The sequence below is a fragment of the Microcebus murinus genome, chromosome 13, assembly GCF_040939455.1.
Source record: "Microcebus murinus isolate Inina chromosome 13, M.murinus_Inina_mat1.0, whole genome shotgun sequence".
Taxonomy (NCBI): domain Eukaryota; kingdom Metazoa; phylum Chordata; class Mammalia; order Primates; family Cheirogaleidae; genus Microcebus; species Microcebus murinus.
In genome coordinates, this window is record NC_134116.1 from 16,155,905 (window position 1) to 16,180,128 (window position 24,224).

General features: G+C 38.6%; 1 protein-coding gene across 2 annotated transcripts in view; it reads left to right on the plus strand.

The window, feature by feature from the left end:
- The window catches only part of NALCN (sodium leak channel, non-selective), a 323,837-nt gene that overhangs the window by 210,835 nt on the left and 88,778 nt on the right, over positions 1-24,224 (plus strand). Inside the window, exon 15 of one of the 2 annotated variants that reach the window (XM_076009294.1) lies at positions 4,613-4,687. The exons of the other annotated variant lie outside the window; for it this stretch is intronic. Within the exon in view, the coding sequence (XP_075865409.1) occupies positions 4,613-4,687 (75 nt within the window). The remainder of the gene's footprint in view (positions 1-4,612; positions 4,688-24,224) is intronic. 2 annotated transcript variants of the gene reach the window in all.

The following is a 24,224-nucleotide window of genomic DNA, read 5'->3' on the forward strand; positions in this document are numbered from 1 at the left end:
TGCCTTCCCCACCCCACCCCCTCCAATTTTCTTGCACATTTCTGCTTGCTAAGAGGAAATAATGTTTTCTGGGATGGGGCATGAGAGAGACAGAAGGGCTTGAAGGGGGAGTGGTAGGAGAGAGAGACATGGAGAAAGAGAGAGATAGTGTTTCTATGGGAGGTGGCAGTGCACCACACTTGGGGACAGCAGTGGTGTTGGTACCCATCTGGCTGTGTTTTGACTTCCAAGACTTGACCCCACCTTGTCTGAACCTGAGGGGGAAAGAGCCTTGCTGGGACCCCTCATGGACAGGGAGCAGCCTGGGCAGAGCTGAGAAGCTACCTGAGAGGTCTGGGGAGAGAGGCCTGAAAGATACCCCGAGAACAAGTCTCTCTTACTTATTCCAAGTGGAATGGCAGAAATTCTAAGCTTCTCTAAGAGCTGAGAGCTGGTGAGTCTGTTGTAGGAACAAAAGCCTAAGTCAAAGACCAGACAGAGAGTATAGTGGGTTGAATGAGAGTCCCCAAAAGATATGCTCTGTCTTCTTTTTTTTTTTTTTTTTTTTTTTGAGACAGAGTCTCACTCTGTCACCTAGGCTAGAGTGCAGTGGCATCATGATAGCTCACTACAACCTCAAACTCCTGGGCTCAAGGGATCCTCCTGCCTCAGCCTCCCAAGTAGCTGGGACTACAGGTGTGCACCACCATGCCGGGCTAATTTTTCTATTTTTTTGTAGAGACAGGGTCTCACTCTTGCTCAGGCTGGTCGCAAACTCCTGGCCACAAGCAGTCCTCCCCATTCATCCCCCCAAAGTGCTGGGAATACAGGCGTGAGCCACCGCACTCAGCCTAAGTCTCTGTCTTAACCCTCAGAGCCAGAGAACGCGAGTTTATTGGAAAGAGGCTCTTTGCATATGTAATTTAAGTAAGGATCTTGTGATGAGATCATCCTGGATTATCTGGATGGGCCCTAAATCTAATGACAAGTGTCCTTATAAAAAACAGAAGAGAAGATGTGAGGACGGAGGCTGAGACTGCTGTGAGGCAGCCACAAGCCAAAGGATGCCTGGGGGCCCAGGAGCTGCAAAAGACAAGGAAGAATTCTCCCCTAGAGCTACTGGGGAGTGTGTGGTCCTGCTGACAACTCAATTTGGGACTTCTGGCCTTCAGAATTGTGATAGAATAAGTGTCTGTTGTTTTAAGCCATCAAATATGAGTGATTTATTATGTCAGCTCCAGGAAACTCATACAGAGGGTATCACTGGGACTCAGAGATCTTAGCTGGAATTTCAGGAGCCAATATGGTGACAAAGTGAGCAAAGAGAGGCCCCAAAACCAGCAGCATCAGTACCCCTAATGGGGGATGGAGGACACATTACCAGCTCAGAGTGGTAACCTTGCCCTGAGACTAGTCCTGAAAAGAAAAGGAACATTTGTTCTTAAAGGACTTAATTGAATTGATATGGCAAGCCATCAGTAGAAATAAGAGATCAGTAGAAATAAGGGATTGTGAACTAAATTAAATTCATTTATAGACAAACCAAGAAAATTACTTTAGTTTCACATACGTAAATTTACATCTGTGTATTTTTGGACATAGCATAGGCTATTATGCTATACGTCAGTGTTGTTGAGGAAGAATTAAATGAAAAAATGATAACTGCAATTTGTTGAGCTGTTGTTCTTATATCCATAATATTTTGTAAACGAGGGCCCTGAAACTCATTTGTTGGCTTGTGGTTGCCACGTTGCTCGTAACTGGCAGAACCTATTTGCTACTCAAGGTCTCTGACTCCCAGCAAAGTGCTCTTTTCCACCCGTCTGCCAACCTATGTCTGCTTAATTCGACTGTAAACTCCGCTGTGGTGAGTGTGATATTGTATTTAGGTTTCCAACCAGGCAATGCCTGACACATCGATGGAGTCCAATCAACTGTTTGTCGAATTTAATCGAATACCACAACCTCACTGTCCTTAAGTAGCCTGCCATCTGTCTGGTTTGGGGAAAATAATTAAAATTAAAATCTCCTGCCAACCCAGAAAACCTCTCCATGAAGGTAGAAGAGAAAGAAAACACTTTTTATCATGGGACAAGCACGAAAGCAAACTGCATGCACCCCATGGGGAATGCACGGAATCTCACCCTTTTATATCGCCACATTCCATATATGTTCTCAAGATAAAAATAACGAGTACGCAAGTAAGAAAACTTGACAGTACCATGTGTTAAATATAGTTCATCCTAAATCCACCTGGTAATTGAGGTGGCCATCTGTGGTAGCTGACTGCCTTTATCCAAAGGAAAATTAAAACTTCTCCTATCTCCAGGACAAGTAGGTAGCTTTACAACCTGAAGCCAGACATCCAAGTTAAACTCCCACTATCCACCCAGGAGGGGAGGTAGAGGCTTTATCTTCTTTGATCTCTACATTATTTCAAAAAGACAGTCCTCAGGCCCTTAAGGAAAATATTCCTAGGTTGTAAAACTGGTGAGAAGCTCATTTAGCTTTTACAAATATTTATATACATCTCAAAGGGAAAGAGAATTTACAGTGATACCTTTTCTGAAGGAGATGCTCTAAGAAAAGGGAGGGGAAGAGCCCCCATTTTTTTCTTTTTTTTTTTTTTCCCTCTTTCTTCCTTTTTTTAGATTTCTGCTTTCACATTCACTGGAGAGAGAAGAAAGCTGGTTCAATTAGGACACAGAGCAATGCCGGCTCAAGTGCCCAGGAGTGATAGAAGTGATGTAATATTTTATATCACTTCTCCTATAATATCTTACATCACTTCCTCCTGGCAGATGACATCTCAGAATTTGGGGTGAGGATTCAGGGGAAGGTAGATTCTTCCCCGTATATTATTTTTTATCATCAAGGTCAGAGGAAGAGAGCTGAACTTGAAGTGAACTATAAATTTTCCAGTTTAGAAAAATGTCTGGTTTAGAATATGCGGGATGCCCAGATGCGGTGTAGCAGATGTGGTGACGTTAGTAACAACCTCTGGTCTAGACCATCCTGTGTCTTCTTTAAGTTCTTGTGAGATCCCAAAGGACATGGCTTTTAAAAAGAAGGGTGCTGGCACTTGGCCCAAGCCAAGCATAACCTGTCACAATTTAATAATGTTTATATACTTGGAAAAGAGCTAGACGTTCAATTATGCATCATAATCTCTCTGGTTCTTAAAATTTATGGCTAAATTTCCTCAGCTTTCTAACCTTTATGCTTATCCACTTAATATTAACAAATGTAAATAATTTTGTTGAAAGGGAAATTGAAAGGAAAAATATAAATTAAGAATGAAAAAGATGGTCAAATGAACGTGGAACTTTAGATAATTCAAAATTGAAGAGGGACTAGAAATTTAAATATTTTTAATTTTTACTATTTTGTTGCTTTCTTTCACTTACCTGATTTACCTGTTCTAAAAGAAGCACATGTCTTTTTTTTTTTTCTAATTTGGGAAATATCATGAAATACAGAGGGGGGGATTCATTATTTCCCTTCAGGGAGGTAGGCACCATTAACTTCTAAAGTAACTTCTTCTAGCACTTTCTTTATTATTCTTTTTTAAACATAGTTGAATTTCTACCATATATACTCCTGTTTACTATCGTAATATAAGCATTTTTCAACGCTATAAAAATTCATGAGCACACTAGTTATCTATTACTATGTAACAAATTACCCACACATTAGACACTTACTATCAGACATTTATTATCCCAGTTTCTGTGAGTTAGGATTCTGGAACAGGCTTATCCAGGTGTTTCCAGTTCAGTGTGTCATGAGGTTGCAGTTGAGATGTTGGCTGGGGTGGCAGTCACCATGCAGGCTTTGCTGGGGCTGGAGTACCCACTTACAAAATGGGTCACTCGCACGGCTGTTGGCAGGAGGCCTCAGTTCCTCACCATGTGGGCCTCTCCATAGGGCTGCTTGAGTGCCCTCACAACATGGCGTCCACCAGACCAAGTGATCCAAAAGAGAGCAAGGTAAAAGCAACAGAATATTTTAGTGCCAAGATTCAGAGGTCACATGTGATAATTTCCATAACCTACTGATTACACAGGCCAAACATATCCAATGTGGGCGAGAACTACACAAGGGCGTGAACACCAGGAGCTCAGAACAATGGAGGCCATCTTGAAGACTAGCTACAACAATAAGAAATTTTAATGGCTGCATGAATTTAATCACATAAATCTCTATAACTCTCTTAACTACTTATGCAAAGTTGGATATTATTTCCAGTATTTCATTATTACAAAAAAACCCTCTAATAAACACCTTTGTATATTAAATTTTTCATTAATACTTCAGATTAGTTTCTTAGGATATAATCTCTGAGTTAGGATTGTTAAATGAGAAAAAAACATTTTCTTAATTTCCCTTTAAAATTGGCTTCCTAAAACAAATTAATATTTTATATTGTTTACTTTAATTAACACATGAATTTCCTTTAATGTATTTGTGATAAATACCTTAAAATGCCTATGCAATGAGTCACAACTGCCTGTTTATTTTCATTTAATGAATTCTGTATACAATATATTTTAGGTAGCTATACTTTATTATATATAATATTTTGATAATTATAGCATGTGGGTTTTTTCATTGTTATTTAACCATTTTATAGATCCTCCTGAGTTTGTTTGTTGCTGTTATTTTGGACAACTTAGAACTTGATGAAGATCTAAAGAAGCTTAAACAAGTAAGTAATGTATGGAGCATTTTTAAAAACTGCATTAAAAAAATAAGGGCAGAACGTGTTTACAGGTAATATGAAAAGAGTTTGACCTTCAAAATGAAAATAAAGTGAAATTTAATAAGTTAAGGCAGTTTGGACAAAATGGTGTTCTTTTAGTTTAATTTTATCTAATATCAACAAAGAGAATGTTCAATTATTCTATAACCATCCTGGGAATCATTTTATATGATTATTTTTTAGTAAAAGGAAGATGGGCATAAGTATAGTAAAGAGACCCTTGGAGACCCTTTTCCTTCTGCCATTAAATAATGGTTGGAAATGAAATGCCTCAGGGCGAGATTGCCATTTTGCATAATTACGTGAAATACTCTTGATCATCATTGTAAAAATATTACATATCAACTTGCCTGATGTTTAGACACTAAAAGAGAATTTAGTCTAGGTGCCCATAGTGATTATAAGAAATGGAATAGAATAAATGATCCCATGTACACCCAATTATATATAAAAACAGACAAGGCATCATGGTGGTGACAATTGTACCCAAAAAAAATGGACCTGGACATATGTGAAGACATGTTATCATAGGATTATAGATATGATCAACAGTTCATGGCTTCTGTTGCATGGAAGATACTTGGCTCGAATATTCAGCTCTGTCAAAAACCAGAGACCCTTTGAGAAGCAGAGCTGGTGAGAGAGGGGAACACTGAGCAAGACATTCTTGGACCATCCTCCCTAGCACTGTGAGAAGAGTTGGGTTGGTAACAAATAGAACCAAGGCTCTCAAACATTCTATTAGTAATTATACGAAGGCCACACACATTCAGGATTTTCAAAATTTGTCTATTTTTCACAAAGCAAAAAACATAACTTGTTTACATTACATTTTTTTATATATATCTAAGGGTCACTTGAAGCATTTTTATTACTCCAAAGTCTATCCTTTTAACCAAGGGTATCAATAAGCATAAAACATATTTGTTATAAAGATTCCTAGTATGAGCCTATCAAGGAAGGTTATAAGTTCTTTACTATCCTTCAGCTACACAGGCAAATGGGCATCTCTCTGATATGCTGAGGATGGTTTCTTCCAGATCTTTTCACTTTATGGTAGCAGAGATAGGTTCTTTAAATGAGAGTTGGGCAGTTCTTTCATGCCATTGATGAAAACACTTTATGTGGCTTCTAGTTGTAGAAAAAAAATATGTAATAGGTGAGTTCAGAATTGAAACTGATCAATTATATCATTACACATGACCAATAACTGTATGACTGTATGATATATATTAAATATAATAGCTGTATACCACTTTAGATTATGCTTTACAAATCTGGGATTTAGATATAGATTTTCCTTTATACCATGTTTATTATGCATAGATTTTGAATATCCCCTGAGTACATTAAAATGTATATTCTATAGATAAAATGAAAAATATTCTATTTTTTCTAACTGTAATACTGTTCAATATGCTTTTAAATAACCATTGGCCAAGTAAAATGTCATATAATTATAGCCCATATTTGTAAAATAGTTTTTCTGCTAGAAAGCAGTAAAATAAATTGATAAGTAGCAATTTTTTCAAGTTTATTAATCCAAACCTAAGAATATTTTGCAGTGTTGATTTTTTCAATATTTTAATTTATTTATATGTATTCGTATATTATGTATAGACTATTTAAACTTTTTTGTCATTTATATATCTAATGGTAACTTTAGGCACTTTGTTTTATTTTATCTGCCCCTAAGTGAAAAATCAGTGATAAAAAATCAGGACTTTAATTGTGGCATTGACTTTCTTCCTGGACTATAAAGTTTTAATATACAATATGGCTCTTTGCTTTGAGTACCTATCATTAGTTATAAAATGGATTTTATTTAATCACTTGATAGATATTAGAGATGCCTTATGTTTCTGGAAATTCTGTACATCAGAACTGATTATCCAATTTGCTAGCCTACAATTTGGACTATGTTCTTTGGATATTTAAAGATATTAATATTTGCATTGAAAATTCCAATCATAAACAAAGCACCAATTCCATTTTCATTAGTACTTTTTGCATTGTTCATTATTCATGATTGGACACAAACTACATATCTATTAAATTCCCATCTGTTCATTTCACACTAGAAATTTATTTGAGCAAATATTATTCTACTAAGTTAAAGTGTTCCTAATTAACTTTCATTCTTGTATGAGAATGTTTTTTTCCACTATTTTAAAAAAATTGTCATTTTTCATATTCCTGGTTTTCCTTATTTTCAATGATCTTGGCCTTTAAGTTAGGGCTCATTTTCATACTTTCAAGAATACACACACACACACTCATGAATGTGCATACACATCCATGCACTTTTATACATACCAACACATAATAATGGAGACACCTGAAACTTTAGACTGTCTTTCACAGCTTCTTTTAAACCTCCAACAAAAAATAGTTAACATTACCTTAAATGTTTGTTTATTTAGTTGTCCTTGTACAGATCCAGTCCTTAAGATTTAAAGGCATACATTTTATTTTTACGATTCTCAGATACAGAATAGAATGGAGGAAATGTGAAAAAAAGTATTTGATTTTCATAATGTTTCAAGTTCCAGAAAGCACTATTGCAAATTCCATCTTTGTTCAGTTCGAACTTTTTTCACCACTCCTACCAATCAGTCTGTAGGTTTTCATAGCTACAGTAATATTTGCTGAATGTTTGCTCAGTGCCAGGTGCTTTATATTTTCATGTACTTTTCAAAACAATCCTTCACTGCAGGTATTATTACTGTATCCATCTTACATGTGAGGAAACTAAGGCACAGGTAGGTTAGGTAACTTGCCCAAAGTCACACAGCCAACAAATGTCAGAACTAAAATTTGAGCCCTGGAAATCTGAATCTAAAGCCTATGCTCTTAAACTCTAAACTACATCGACTCAAGCTAAAGCTACATAAATGCCAACTATGAGTCACGTATGCTGTGCAGACTCACTCACAGGACTATTAATTATTTGTCTATAAATAATGATGTTATAGATGACAAAGGCATCACCATGTTCACCAAATAATCGTTGAGGTGAGGGAAAGTTTTCTGAGGAATGCAGGTGAATGAAGCAACCCAGCCATTAAAACTATCCAAAATAGTTCTTCGTGTCCCCTCAAAACTCAGATGATCTAATCAGAGCCACTGTAGTGACGGCTTTGCCACATGATGGCGAACACCACTCAAGGTGTCTCTTCTCTTGGTGACCTTCTTGGGGTAATGGTCCTCTTCAGACACAGACATAATGTGCTTGCAGCGTATTAACATTTTAGTGAGGCCTCCAGAGACTTTCAAAGTACTTTATTATGGGCGTGCTAAGAACAACTGTGGTAAAATGAAACAGTTGGCTCATAGATATTTTTCAAGAGTAATAGAAATCAGTGCCAGCTACTTCTAAAATGGGGGAGTTGAATGTAAAGCACTCGGTAGACTCAGTAGAGAAAGAGAAAGTAATTCTTGTGCTTGGGAGAAGAGAGGCCACCCTTACGCTGGATGTGACGTGGTGGCAGAAAGTGAAAAGCACTGGTGAAGAAATTAGAATGGAGGAGAAGGAAGAAGTAAAGAAAACACCAAAGATATGAAAGGAAAGGAAAGGATATGAATATAACCCAGTGATAAAGGCGCAGGAAAGGGACCAAATCCAGGGTTAAGAGCATCATAAAGTCAGTGGCCAAATGTCAAAGGACGGTAACTTTCTCTTAGAAGCCCCCTGAGGGCACATGGCTGTGGGGTCCTATCCTCCTTAAGGACGAACACGAAGCTCTGTATATTTTCCTGTGTGATCTCTGTGTGCTTTAGGGGTTGGTTTCCCACCAGGAACTGCTCACTTCCAGGGGACCTAATGAGAAGCTACGGAGCCACTTTTAATACTTGAGGAAACCTAAAGGAAATTGTGCATTTACCCATTATAAGACCACGTGTGCTAACTAAAATGTCAAGTTTAATATCTTAAGCTGGATATCTATAAATTCTAGGTGGCAGCACTGCTTCCTTAAGGCTAAAGTTCTGAATTCTCTTCATATATGCAAATACCGTGTTTCTCCGAAAATAAGCCCTACCCATAAAATAAGCCTTAGCAGGATTTCTAAGCATTTGCGTAATACAAGCCCTACCCCGAAAATAAGACCTAGTGATGGGCGTGGCTACGCAGCGTGTCTGCACAACCCATGCATTTCGTCGCGGAGTGGTCAAGAAGATGAGCAGCCCTTCTCACCTGCCCCATCGTGACAGCTACTATCCCAGAGGTGACCCAAAAGGTGCGGGCAGCCCCACCAACAAGGTCCGCTCCCCCCGTCAGGTCCCGGCCATCCTGTGCATGCTGCAAGCTGAGGCTTTGAGGGGAAAATAACACATCCCCTGAAAATAAGCCCTAGAGTGTCTTCTTGAGGAAAAATAAATATAAGACCCTATCTTATTTTCAGGGAAACACAGTACATAATTACACAAAAATAAAAAGGCAGCAATGTGTTTCTTGTTGCTTAATCAAGGAATTGGGGTAGGAAAAAGGGGTTTTTTTTTAAAGATACAATCCAGAGGGGAAAATAAAAGGGCTTTTTGCGGATGCACTTTGAGAGGTTCCGATGTAAGTGTTTATTCCCACCACCCCTCTCCAAGATATCACCAGTGTGTGCCATGATGGTCACTAATGTGGCTTTTCTTTTGCCGCTCGTTAAAATAATGTTCCAAAAAAGTCACCCCAATTATACATCCATATAAAATCACCCTATTACTTTCCATTTGTGTTATGTATAAGATGCAACCAATTCCTAGCAGCCATAGAACAGCAGGAGTCTTTCCATAGCTGCCATAGTTTACACGACCCCATAGCTAATTAAATAGAGACCACGCTTCTCTTTACAGCTTCCCCAAAACACAATACAGGGATCTGGAGAAAATATTTAAAATTGTTTCTAAAACTGAGATCCCAAAATTGACTAGAAATGAGATTGTGAATGTGTGATTGTGGTGAGCTGCTGAGAATCCAAATCAGTTGGTAAAGAAGCTAAAAAAAAAACCTTGACCTAAAACTATCCTCTGAACAGTAGTGAGAGATGATGACCTTGAAGTTCAAGTGATGTGGAAATAACCCTGGGGAATGTGGATGGAGTTTTGCAAATTTTGAAAATGAAGAGAATCCTTGCAGCTTTAATGATTTTTGCAAATTCAGTTCAAGAAATATGTAAAGGCTATTCTTTTAAGCAGTATAAAATTCATTAAGCTATAAGGGAAAAAAAAAAGAAAACAGAAAAGCCTTAGGGAAAGAATCACTGAAAAGTGAAGTTAGATAGTCTGTTTAGATTAAATTCAAAGCTGTGAAATTAAAAACTGTTTCCCCACCTCTGTATCCAGTCTCATTTGAATCCTGGTTCAAAGTCAATGATATTTGGTCTTTGATACAGAGTCCACTGCATAGTGGTAGGTGGATATATAAGGAAGCTTCTCTCTCTCCTATTGACTGTGATTTTTTAAAAAATAAAAATAACAAAAATCTTGTATTTTTTTTTGTTAAAATATGAGCTCCAGGTTCATGTTTTGTTTAGCCTTACCCTGTGTGATGGTTGATGTTATGTGTCGACTTGACCATTCTAAGGGATACCCAGGTAGCTGGCAAAGTACTATTTCTGGGTACATCTGTAAGGGTGTTTCTGGAAAACACTAACATTTAAATTGGTAGAGTGAAGTAGATCCCTTCTCCAATGTAGGTGAGCATCACCCAATCCTCTGAGGGCCCAAGAAGAGCAAAAAGGTGGAGGAAGATTGAATTTGGTCTCTGCCTGATTGTTGAGCTTGGTAAATGACATTCTCCTGTTCTCAGGGCTCCTGGCCCCCAGGTCTTCAGACCTAGACTGAAACCTACACCATTGGCTCTTTGGTTCTTGGGCCTTCAAATTACACCACTGGCATCCGTGGGTCTCCAGCTGACAGATGGCAGACCGTGGGACTTAGCAGCCTCCATAGGCACACGAGCCAATATTTTAAAATAAATAATTAAATATATTCTTCCGGTTCTTTTTCTCTGGAGAATCCTTCCTAATGCACTCTGAAACTCTCATTTGCACCTCTGCCTCCCCTGCTGTGTTGAGCTTATTCCAGATTCAGGGTGGTAGCAAGGAGAGAGGGACGCCGCTGGGCGATGCCATTCAGCCAAGCGCTGGTTGCCATCTCATGATCTGGTTGCCTTCGCTCTTCTCAATGTTTTGTCGATTTCCCATAAGGAAACTCAAACTAATGTCATTTAAAAGAGAGGGATGGAACTGCTCCAATAACAAATGCTACCTATTGAAAACTACCTTGTATAGGGCACTTCATATTAAATTACCAGAGTTAATCCCTAAATATTAAAGATCTGTGGAAGGTGGACTCTGGCCCTGGTTGCTGTCGGCTTACCTTAGAAGGGGAAGCATTTAGCTCTGAGACCCACAAATACAGGACGAGATGAAATGATCCAATTAAAAATATGTCAGGGCCATATGAGGATCCAGGTAGTCATATAACTCCCTTTCCTAGACTTTTAGAGTGAAAAATCATAGGAAAGTACTAAATTTTGAGAGTAAATTAAGTAAACAACAAGGAAGGGATGCTACCAATTTCTGGACTTTTATTCTTTTATTTCATCCATGTACAAGTAAGAAGCAATGCTGTCTGGCAGTATTTATTAATACAACCAAGATTTTCATTAAGGGAGCATTATGTGTACTGACAAAAATCTTACTATCGTGAGAGGAGAATGCTTACCTAGGGCTTAGTGCCAGAGCCTAAAACCCAAGTCAAGTACATCATTGGTCCAGCTTTTCTTCATGCCTTGGCTGTCACCCCCTACTGGTGGTTACTATCATGCTATCCATGGTGGGGATTGAGATTTGTGGGGCTGGTGAGGTTCAGAGCAGAAATTCACAATAACGAACAGGGGCTATGTAAGAAATGTATATATTTAAAAACCCATACAGCATGAACCCCATCACAACAGACACTAGACATAAATAACAGATCTGGTCTAACAGTGTGCACAGCAACATACAGCTCCTATCACACCAGCTCATGACTCTTTCCCAGATAAGAATTTTAGATCTGGAAAGGGCCTTGTTAGAGTCCAATGCAGGGGCCAGACTTGAATGCCTATGGGACCAGGAAGGTGATGTAGATGCATCAGGATGGTATAAAACAATTGTATAAGGCAGTATATATCAGGTAGGACATATGTCATCAAATTAAAGAGTGCACACTACACTCTGGGAGGCCAAGGTGGGTGGATCGTTTGAGCGCAGGATTTCGAGACCAGCCTGAGCAAGAGTGAGATCTTCCTGCCTCTCGGCCTCCCAGAGAGCTAGGATTACAGGCATGAGCCACTGCGCCCAGTCTGGACTAATTTTTAATAACCAAATTTGTCCAAAAAATTACGAAACTTACATAGGAATAAAAACCAATCTCTTTTTTTCTTTATTCCTTTTTTTCTTTATTTTTAATTTAGCTATCCTGTAATTAATCTTGTAATTGAGGATTAATGATTGCAAGGTTGTCCTTCCCTTACATTCTATTAATACTTGGTACACTTGTAGTACTAGGTGCAGAACGTGGCATTCTCACTCACAGCCACATGACCATTGAAAATTTTCTAGTCTGATAATAACAAAAGAGTGACTTAAATTGTTTCTAGAATATGAGAACTGTTTATGCACATTATTTTGTTAATGTTATCCCTCTTTCCATTTGTTTTACATATTAATAAAATACATTGATTAATGTGAATTTTCATAGTCCATCTATGAAAGTGCATCTAATAAGCCCTTTTATCAAAGTATGTAAATTTAAAAACTCTGATTCAACCACAAGCATACTCAGGAATGATACTTGGATATGCATAATTATTGCCAGAAAAGAAATTACTGAAGAAATTACTAAGGGCTTGCCTGTTACTAAGAATTTGGGTAGTAATCCATAGAATTGGATTCCCTCCCACTTTTATACTTTATATGGTTGTCTCAGAGCTGTTATGGCAACATCAAGGGCAGAGAAATTTTAAAAGCACAATGCGAATGATACTGTAATTAGCCAAAATTCATATAAAGTGACCTAGATAGCTGACAAGCCAGTTGAAACCAGTTCTTGTCTGTGTTTATCAACCCACCTTAGTTAAACTTTAACACCTACACCCACTCTGCAAGCCCCTGCATCCAGCTCCCAGCCTAGTAGCCTAGTTTGCTTCTGAGAGTTGTTTATTTCTACACCTGGACCCACTCTGCAAGAACCTGCATCCAGCCTCAGCCATGTCTCCTAGTCTCCTACTCCAACAGTTATGTAAGGCACCTACATACGTAGATAGGTAAATATATACAAAACTATATATCTGTGTGGGTACACGAATTGGTATAGATACAGATATTTCCTAGCTCTTTCAGCTGAGCAATCCTAGGAGCAGTGGTATGCTAGTGACAATGAGCAAACCTAGTGCTAAGATTTTAGTCTCTAAATGCCATGCTCCAGTAAAACAAATTAGCACTCTGGAGAGATGGCTGGTTTTAGAGGTGAGTTTTAAAAAACACAAGATGGTACTGAGAATTTTGTGCTGCCAGAAAGTGAGGAAGAGCTAAAAAGAAAAAAAGAAAGAAAATGATGAAGGTTTGTCCAAAGGGCAGAGGAGCTAACTCAAAAGGGGTCCCAGTGGCCAAAGCAGGAACACTTTGAGCAATAAAGTAAATGTGGATAGTACTGAATTATAACCTGAGGAATGAAATAAACAGCCAAAAATACATCCTTACATAAATACATGACTGAATAAATAAATGGAAAGGAAGGAATAATTCTAAACAATATATAAATGTAGAGAAATAGAAACGATGGAATAATAAATGATGAAAACAGAAAATTGCCATTAGAACACCACAGGTATAGTTGCTACAGGCAAGCTCTACTGATAAATGCTAAAATTAGTATGCAAAATTTTAAGGAGAAGTAGCATTTTGCATGGCCTCAAAGTATCCTCTCCAAAAAACTGTTTTTATCATTATTTTTTGTAATTATTTGATACTCCTCCTTCCAAGGAGATAAAGCTTAATTCTTCCCTCCTTAAGTGTCACCTGTAGTTAATAACTTGCCTCTAACCAATAGAATAGGGAAAGAGAAATATTGTAACTGCATCATGAAGAGACCTGGCAGATATCACTTTATCCACATGACTACAGTTAACATCACCAATAATAAGGCATATTGATATCATAAACACCCTGATAAGATGAGAAAGGCATATCATCTCCATTGTATTTGTCTTCCAAAAATTTCATAATCTCAATCTAATCATGAGAAACCATCAGACACTCCACATTTGAGGGACATTCTACAAAGTACCTGACTGGTACTCCTCAAAACCATCAAGGTCATTAACAACAAGGAAAATTAGAAAGACTGTCACAGCCAAGAAGAACAAAAGAAGATGTGACAATGAATGCAATGTGGTATCCTGGATGGGACCTTAGAACTGAAGAAGATCATTCATGCAAAAATTTGGGAATTCCGAATAAGTCCTGCACTTCAGTTAAATGCATTTGACCAAGGTCAATTTCTTAGTTTCAGTAAATGTTCTATGGTCTGAACATGCTAACATAAGAAAAAGCTGTGTCAAGATAAATAAAGATAAATAACATAAGCATGAGGAAAGTTAGTACAGAAAGTTTCATATACAGAACTCTCTGTACTATCTTTGTGACTCATATGTAAGTTTAAAATTATTTCAAAATAAGGTGTTTTTATAAATAGGATAAGAATTCTCTGTGGTTAACTTCAATAGCAGAACATATAAATTGGCTGCTGTGTTGCTTTATTAAAAATGTATAGAGCTATGAAGCTTTATATCATAAATATGTTGTATAGAATTTATAGTGTATTATGCTTTTTTATCTTAAAAAGTTGGGACACACAATTCATCAAAAACCAAATGCTTTTTATGATGTTGTTTCTAATAGAAAATCTGATATAAGTCGTCATTACTCCTCTTTCATCTTCACCAGAAATATAATTCATTCGAAATTGCATGTGCTGATTTATATAGCTGATTCCGCATTGTAAATAACCTGAGAAAAGAATAATAGAATGATGAGAAGTAATGCAAATGATCCACTTCAGCCTGTTTACAGGACACCATTAATGTTGCCTTCTTGTTCTTCATGCCATCACCATCATGTTATTATTGTCTTGTGGATGCAAATGTACAATGGGAGGCCAGGGAGCTACAAAGAGTCCTGCCCTTAATTAAAAGTGTGTCATCTTAGTAGGGGAAAGCCACATGTAGTTAGAAAGTTACAGTGCAAAGTGCCAGAGTTGAGGAAATGCAAGGTGCACAGAGGAAGATGTGCCTAATTCACATTAGAGGCGTAGGTCCTGGAAGATGTGTCTAAAAATGACGGATAGAATTTTGTTAGGAAAGTGGGAGAAAACATCCCATATAAGAGGAAGAGAAGGTACAAAATTACAGAGGTAAAAGTGCGTCAATTGCTTGAAAACGTTGTTTGGGGCAGGCAGAATACAACAGTTTTTAGAAGCTGAAGCTCTGGAATCAGAAAGATTATGGTCAAATCCCAGTTCTGTCACTTCTAGCTGTGTGACTTCAGCCAGCTGATTTCAGCTCCTTGGACCTCAGTTTCTTCAACATGGTTTAATACAGAGCTGGTTATGGTAGCTACGTTAGGGAACTGTTTTGAGGATTAAATACTACTAGCAATGCAAAGGGTTCAGCATGGCATCCAGTACACTGTTTACTGCTTCGACTACCGATTATTGTTACTCTGTGAAATATTCCTATAGAAGATGATTTTGGAAGGGTTGATAAGAGTTAGACAAGTTAGAAGGAGAGTGTATTGCAGTCAGGGGACAGTATATTCATGTGAAATAACTATAGAGGAGGATAAAAACCTATTTGCTAGAGCATAAAATGCGAGACGTGGGAATATGCTTTATGCCAGGCTAAGGAGACTAGAACTTCTCCTATACGCAATTGACAGTCCTTGAATTACTTTCAGGATCAGAGGGACGTAATGGCATTTCTTTGTTAGGTGTTTTGAAGGATTGGTTTAAAGGGACAAGGCTAAGATGGGAAGCCAGTTAGGAGAGTTTTGGGAGTTGCAGTGAAATGAAATCTGGATGACCAAGAGACCATGGGGTTCAGCAACATGGGGAATGTGGTGACTCTGGCAAGGGCAGACCCACTGAGGCAGTGGGGACACCTGAGACAGGAGAGGGGGGCTGAGGAATGGGGAGCAATGTATATGGCCACCATGGGCATCTCTCCCGGGAAGCAAGCTTAGAAAGGGAAGGACACAAGATCAGAAGTGTTTGCCTCTACTTTCATTTTCTTTCTTACAATCAAAAGTCTTGAGAAAATAAAGCAACCAACATCATGAAGGGGAAGAAATTGGAGAGAGGGGGAAAGGGTGAGTGGTCCCAGACCAGACGGACTATGGGCCCCATACACGTGCCGTCCTGTTCGCCCAGACGAAATCCTCCTCTGCAGAGCTACTGTGGCATGGTGGAAGTTTTGCTTTTCATATCCCATTTCCCTTGAGTAATTCAAATTATTGGCAATGTGCTATCTCACTTAGATATCTTGTATTTACATAAAAGAATGAAGATCCTCATTTTTCATTTGAGAACGCTGAAATCCAAAGTGATAAAGAAATTATAAAACTGAACAAAAATTTAAATCCATGTCTTCTTACTCTTTTTTATTGTTTTTACTTAGACTATTCTATCTCCTATGTTTTCTAAATCAAAAAAGAGAGGAGAGGCCAGGCATGGTGGCTCACACCTGTAATCCTAGCACTCTGGGAGGCCGAGGCGGGCGGATTGCTCAAGGTCAGGATTTCCAAACCAGCCTGAGCAAGAGCGAGACCCCGCCTCTACTAGAAAATAGAAAGAAATTAATTGGTCAACTAAAAACATATAGAAAGAATTAGCCAGGCATGATGGCGGATACCTGTAGTCCCAGCTACTCGGGAGGCTGAGGCAGAAGAATCGTTTGAGCTCAGGAGTTGAGGTTGCTGTGAGCTAGGCTGACGCCACAACACTCTAGTCTGGGCAACAAAGTGAGACTCTGTCTAAAAAAAAAAGAGAGAGGACAATTATGTGATTGCATACATACACATTCAGGATATATGAATTATATATATATAATATATTATATATGTATTATATAATATATATTTATATCTAGATATATATCTATGTATAGATATATATAGACATTTATCCTGAATTTCTTTTGATACGGGCTTTTTTCCTATTACTTACTGAATATTCATCCCATAACAAGAACCAAGTGTCTTGTTTATATGGAACTCTAATATAATTTCACCTAAAGTGAAGCAAAAAAAAAAATGCATTTTTTATCATAACAAGCATCTCTCTATGACTCAGTAAATTCCCTAATGGAAACAACTGTGTCTCAGAACAAAACAAAGATATAAAGTAAAATAGAGGCATTTGGGACCTGGAAGAAAAAAATATACTCATTAATTCCATTAATGGGATTTTAAGGGGAAAAATGTAAGGAAAACCTATCCATTCAACATAATTAGCTATTCTAGTTTTCACATAGGGTTTTTTTCTTTTACTAATTTATTAGCGTTGTCTGTTTATTAGCTAAGTTCTTGTTGCAAATATTATTTACATTATAGCAAAAAGTAACCTTCTGAAGGACATTTAAAAGCCTCTAAGATCTTAAGTGTGGTGATAAGAGCATGAAAGTCAACATTTCATGTGCATTTCAGGGAGGTCCTAAGGTGGTGTAAATGCAACAGCCTTTGTAAGTGCTCTGCTGGGCTCCCAAACCAGCAGGCACAGAGCAGCCACTGAATTACCCAGTGCACCAGTTCTCCAAAAACACCTTTTCTCACCACTTACTTAAAGGGCATGCTGTATGGATGAATGAGTAACAGATAAGGATCTGTTGAAAGATGGAGAAAAAGAAACACTACGTACATTTAATTGACTAATGTTGTGAAATTGCTTTAAACATTTTGGGGTGCCAGCTGTCATATAAAAATATAGCTTTTGTGGCCCATGGGCTAACTAAGACATGATCTCTGGAATTGACATTAATGGCTTGAGTTGCTGTGCCCAAGTAATTAAAGCCCCAGTTGGACCTTGGAATTCCTGGCGTTATTAAAAGTTTTTGTCAAAGATGGAAAAATTAGTGACTGAAACACCTTTTTTAAAATTAATTTAATTATATTTTATCATATTATGGGGGTACAAATATTGTTAGGGTTACATATATTGCCCCTGCCATTCCTCCCCCCACCCCCTGCCTTACCAAAACACCAAGCGTCAAACATCAAACGTCAACACCACCCCCAGGTGGTGCACATCGCACCTATTTTGTAAGTATATATCCTTCCCCTCCTCCCCCCTCTCATCTGCCCACCACCCGATAAAAGTTTGTTTTTTCTTTTTTTGACCTTTGGGTTACATTGTATATCTTTGCCTTTCCCTAGGAAGGGTTAGAAGTATTCCCTCCCCCACACACACAATGCTCGCCACGACCCTAAGATGTGTATCTCCCCCTCCCCCAAACCTTGGTGGGCACTATCACCATTTGAGCACCATAGTTTTAATCAGTCAGTACCAATTTGATGGCAAGTAGATGTGGAGCCCATTTTCTTGATCTTGTGTCGCCTCACTTTGGATAACGGGCTTAAGCTTAACGCAGGATAGCATAAATGGTGCTAGCTCACTGTCATTTCTTAGAATTGAGTAGTATTCCATTGTGAGCATATACCAAATTTTAATTATCCACTCATGAATTGATGGACATTTGGGTTGTTTCCATGATCTTGCAATAGTGAATTGTGCTGCCATAAACATTCAGGTGCAGATGTCTTTATAGTAGAATGTCTTATTCTCTTTTAACAGCTAGATATAGAAATACCATTCAACCCAGCAATAGCATTGTTGGACTTAAACATCTTTTAAAGGAAACCTTTTAAAAGTGTATAGTATTGCTGTCTTATATGCAATCACGTGCATATAAGACAGCAGAAAAGAAAATATCCTCCCCTCTGAGAAACTTTATTGGATTCAACAGGCAGTGAGGGATATTCTTTATATTTGTATATCAAGGTTTTATAATTGCACAAAGATATTAAAAAACAAGCATGGTTAGCCATGACTCCCCAGATAACCTGTTTTGACCCAGAAGCCATGAAATCTGGGTTGTATAAAATCATGTATACAAATTAGCAAGAAAAATTCCCTTGAAAAATAATAGTTTATGCTTTAGGAAGACTCTATATTCTGAATTGCTGTGTCATGTATAGATCCAGAAAAAAAAAAACAGCAAAAGCCATGTGTGAAGAAGCAAAGCTAATTCGGCCTCAGTTGACTCACATAACAGAGAGGAGGAACCGCTTTCTCCTGATTGAACAGAATGTGGTCATTTTTCCTATATTGAGCAATCAGAAAATATACTTCAGTTTTGTTAACCTGCAAATCTATGTGCATTTTTCAAACTAGCATGGACTTGATTTTCAAGTGAGAATCTCCCAAGCCTGAATGCTTTTTCCACTGTTTTCGTTTAGGAAATCACACCAAAAAAAAAATCACAAAAATTTGTATGTAATGTAATCCTTCAATTCAGTTATTCCTCACAGCATTCAGAAAGGAACTGAAACTGAATAATGTTTGAATATTTTAACAGAAGAAAGCACAGGCTGAGATATGGAAGATTTAAGCTATGAGGCAGAACAGGGATGTGTTATGCAGAGCAATTACACCCGAACTCTCTAGAGAAGCAGAGGAAAGCAGAAGGCTTTCAGCTGCCCGATGTGTAATGATATCTCCACCAGGCAGATGCTGAGCTGGAGAATAGCACTGAGCTTAGATGACTTATATGTTTTGAAGCTCAAGGTTTGAAATGTGTTCCTTTGATTCTAATTCCATTCTTGCAAATGTGCTTTATTATTATTTTTTTGACCATGTGAATCAGTTACAAAGCTATCATCTGATCTATCCGGTGCAGTCAGACTTCACGCTCAGTTGAAGCCGTTATAGACACCTTCCTTTGTTCTGTTCTTTACAGTAAGTTTTCCAAGATAAAGAATAAAACCTCAGGATTCTCTGCCCTGTGTTCTTTCCCTTCAAGAATCATGATCTTTAAAACATTTTCTAAATGGACATTTACAATTATAATTACTTTATGTTAAAAGAGCTTCTTTTTTGAGCATATACAGTGTAATGATGATAAATTCATATCCAGTTCTTACAATCCATATTATTCACTCATTTACATCAAAGTAAATTTAATCTTGGGAATTTTGTACTTAAATAGAAAAGGGGGAAAAATTTGGATAAAAAGGAGAATAGCATTTTATTACATTTTAAAGAAACTTTGCAGTGGCTTCAGAATACCAAGAAATACTTTTATTTATTGTGGTTACCTCATCTTCCCCCCAACTCACAACCCTATTCCCATCTTGCCCTTTCTTCATTTTCCTCTGGTCAAGATTATGGGTTGGGGAAGAAGAAATAATCAAGATAGTGGTGATTGAGATGATGGAGTAAGAATTAAATGATTTTGCTCACTTACATCGTCTGCCCCCTGTTTTTGGAAAAATGTTTTTGCTGTACTATAATATACATATAGGAAGGGGCATTTGCTGAATTTTTGAAAACTGAACACACTCAGAGGCCAGACCAAGAAATATCACTTGTGCCTTGGAAGCCCCTCTCCACACACCTGGCTAGTCACTCCCCGGAACCCCACCCCAGCCAGGGCCACCACTCTGCTGGCTCCCAGTGGCGGGGATCAGTGCTGCCTGTTGGATTCAATGGAAACAGAATCATTGAGTATCTACTCTTTTGTTTTGTCTGGCTTCCCTCACTCAACATTATGTTGTAAAATTCACTGCATTGTTGTGCTGGAGTGTATTTCACTCATTCAAATGTTTAAATAAGCCACAATTTATTTTTCCATCCAGCTGCTGATATGGACACTTGGAGGGTTCACAGTTTGGCACTCTCACAACTAGCATGGCGATGGGTGTGCCAGGGCTGGGCTCGGCTGTGGGTGTGCACACACTCCTGGCAGGTGCACACCTGGGAGAGGTCGTGCAGGACCGCTGGATGTGCGCATGTTCATTTTTAGTTCGTGCTGTGTCTCTGTTCACAACAGAAAAGAGCACTTGGGAAGTGCTGTTCAGGAAGAAGACCCTTCCTGCTTAGAGGAGATTCAATTCTGCACCTCAGCAGCAAGAGCTGAAATAGGCACATTCAAGCAGCCACTCGTTTTCTGTATTTTTGCTGGCCCTCCTGCACATCTGTAGAGCAACAATGCCCGATATTCAAGAAGAGGCGCAACCCCAATGGAGCTTCTGAGTCAGCAAAAAGAGCTTCTCTTTTGCTCTCTGTAGTTTTATGGTACAGTGACCAATGCGTGTTGAGTTTTAATTCATATATCCACAAACACTTGTGATATTTCTACTCTCTAGAAGAGTCTATAAAAGTATGTTTTAAAAGAAGATCATGTCCCTTAGGAGCTTACAAGCTTTGGGTAGTATACGTGTCTCTAACACAAATTAGAATGGGACAAACTCCATCTTAAAAACTTACAAGCAAGGTGATTATTTTTTAACACTGGTAGCCTACATATGTTAAACATTATATTCTAGGATATTTGATTAAACATAACTTTCCATTTCCCCAACATGTACCTTTACAAAATTTTGTAAGTGTAAACATTCTTTAGCTTGTCAATGACAGACATCAGTTCAGGCTAAATGCCACAAGAGTCTGACTTTTCTATTCCTTAAATGTAGGGACACCTATACTCCACACCAACAAATATATGCAGTCAATAAGTAAGTATTTTATGCTTATCTCCATCCTTCAGAATACACCTAAAATCTTTTATTTCCCCATTGTCTCCTGGAGAATTTAGTTCTGCTGCCTAATCAGTACGATTTTTTATTCATAATATTTGCTTAGCTTACTTTGCGTGCACTGTTGTGCCAGGCACTGGGTCTGGATATGAACAAACCCCACGTGGTCCCTACCTTCACAGAGTTACAGTCTTGGGGGAAAGACATATGTTTTTCGGGGTGGGAGGGATCACACAATATAATTTCAAATGATTATATGTGTGGTGGGTTTAAGAGTGTTCCTTCAAAATTCATGCCCAACTGGACCTTGGAATGAGACCTCATTTGGAAATTGGGTCTTTGCAGAGATAACCAGTTAACTTAATCAGCCTCAGGAAAATAATACAATATGTATTATACTGAACCATGAGAAATTGCCAATTTTTTACTGCTTTGACCCACTCAAACAGCAACGTTATAGGGTTCAACCTAACATGTTATGAGCTTGTAAGAGCAAAACTTTGTTGGTCAGAGAAAGTCTCTCTGAGGAGTTTCTAGTGGAACTAAAATCTGGAGAACAAGCAAAAGTTGATGAAGATCAAAAGAGGAAGAGCAGGGACCCCCAAAAGAGGGAAGGTTCTGAGACAGAGGGCCCGGATGCTTTTGAGGCACTAAAGGAAGAAGGTGTGAATGGAACATGGTGTAGGCACAGGGCAAGCTGAGGCTGGGCAGGCAGGGGAGGGCCAAAATGGACCTCAGAGCCTACACTTTAGACTACACTAAAGATTTTTAGGCCAGCTGTGGTGGTATGTACCTGTAGTCCCAGCTACTCAGGAGCCTGAGGCAGAAGGACTCCTTGAGACCAGGAATTCCAGGCCAGCCTGGACAACATAGCAAGATCCCATCTCTAAAAAAAAAAAGAGAGAGAGACAAAAAATTTAGATTTTGGTTTTAAGAGCAGTGGAATGCCATTGAAGTGTTTTAAGCCAGGAATTGAGAAGATTAACCACAGAATAAAGAACAAATTATTAGCAGCCAAGCAAAGCAGATGGTGAGACCATAACAGTGAGTGCAGCAGCCAAGTGGTAACATTGGCCAAGGAGGTGCTGGAAGGATGGAGGGAGTGGGCAGGCCAAGAGGATTTTAGAAAAGAGCTCCATGTTTCCATTTCAGTGACATGTCCTGATTAACACACCATTCACCCTTGTGTCTTCAAAGACCTTGAATTCCCGTGAAACGTGCATACCAGTCCTGGTACATGCAAGGCCCCAGAGTTAATCATTATAGTCATATGTAGCCATTCTGCTGCCCAAGAAGTCTCTTGAAGAATAAGTGGTGCCTTCCTTTATTTTCTTGTTTCTCCCTTTGTTCCTCACACTGTGTTTCGAAGCACTCTCTTCATATCTCGGCCAGAGTAGCCATTCTATGTTACTGTCGTTGTCTATCCTTAGAACTATCTACCCCGTATAACATGGGCTCAGTGAGGGCAAGTGCAGTGACTTGTTTGCTTTTACATTCCCAGAACTTAGCATGGAACCTGGCCTGTGAGATTTGATTTGTAAATGACAGCGTCAGTCTATAAATAAATTAGTCAGCAAATGCATGAATTAACAAACACCTTATAACTGCTCTATCTTATCAGCCTGGTTTTGGCCTGATATAATGGCCCTACTCTTACTCGCTAGTCTGACAGTAAATTAACTGCTCTTTCTATTTCTGTGTGCTCTACTTACCCACTGACAAATATTTTTCTACTAGTTGTATCAACTTTTAGGTAACAAATCTTTTCTTAGTAAATCTCTTTGTTTATGTATGGAGTCATTTTTCTAACTGCCCATATCTCATGGAGATACTAGTAGCTTTTGAGTTGTGACTTTGAAAGCTAATCCTTTCTCATCCTCATCATCATAACCATCAAATTATCCAGAACGTACCATTCTGTACTCATTGTGTTGAGCACTCCCCTTGGGAAGGAAAGAAGGCAACAAATGGCAGTGGCTCCTTATCTAGATGAGATTACTATCCAAGGAAGAAAATTGAAGGCTACCTACGAAATTAAATAAGACATACAAATGGCTAAGGCAAAATGTTTATACAAAACAAAATGTAAGGGCAATTTCTGTAACATAATGAGAAAACCAGAAATCAGGATGTATACTCTCACTGTGAGCTCCCAACCAGTTGGACCATGGAGCCATCTTTTGTATTGAAATTGAGATGTTCCCCCCAAAAGAAGCCCTTACATTCTCTCTGGCCAGTTTTTATTTCCACATATGGGTAAGAGGAAAGAGTTGCCACCTCTCTTTCTGTTATAAAAGCTCTCTGGTCTCTTATACTGATCTTCTACGACCCCAACACAAACTGTAGTCATGAAATAAAAGGGTACCCAACGAGGAGGTGATGAGCTGATGGGTTTTGAAACTTGCCTCCCTAACACTTCCAAAAAGGCTGCCTGAATAAATGTACTCTTTGAACGGGATCAGTGTTACAAGACACTGTTTGGAAGGCCAGTACGGGAACCAGGGCACACACGGAGAAGTTAGTTCCAGTACATAGGGAGGTCTGCGGGCAGGGGAGAGGTAAAAAGAAGTAAGGAGGGGCTCTCAAGAGAAGTCAGCCTCCCTCCAGAGAGAAAAAAAAAGGTGAGACAGAGCAGAATG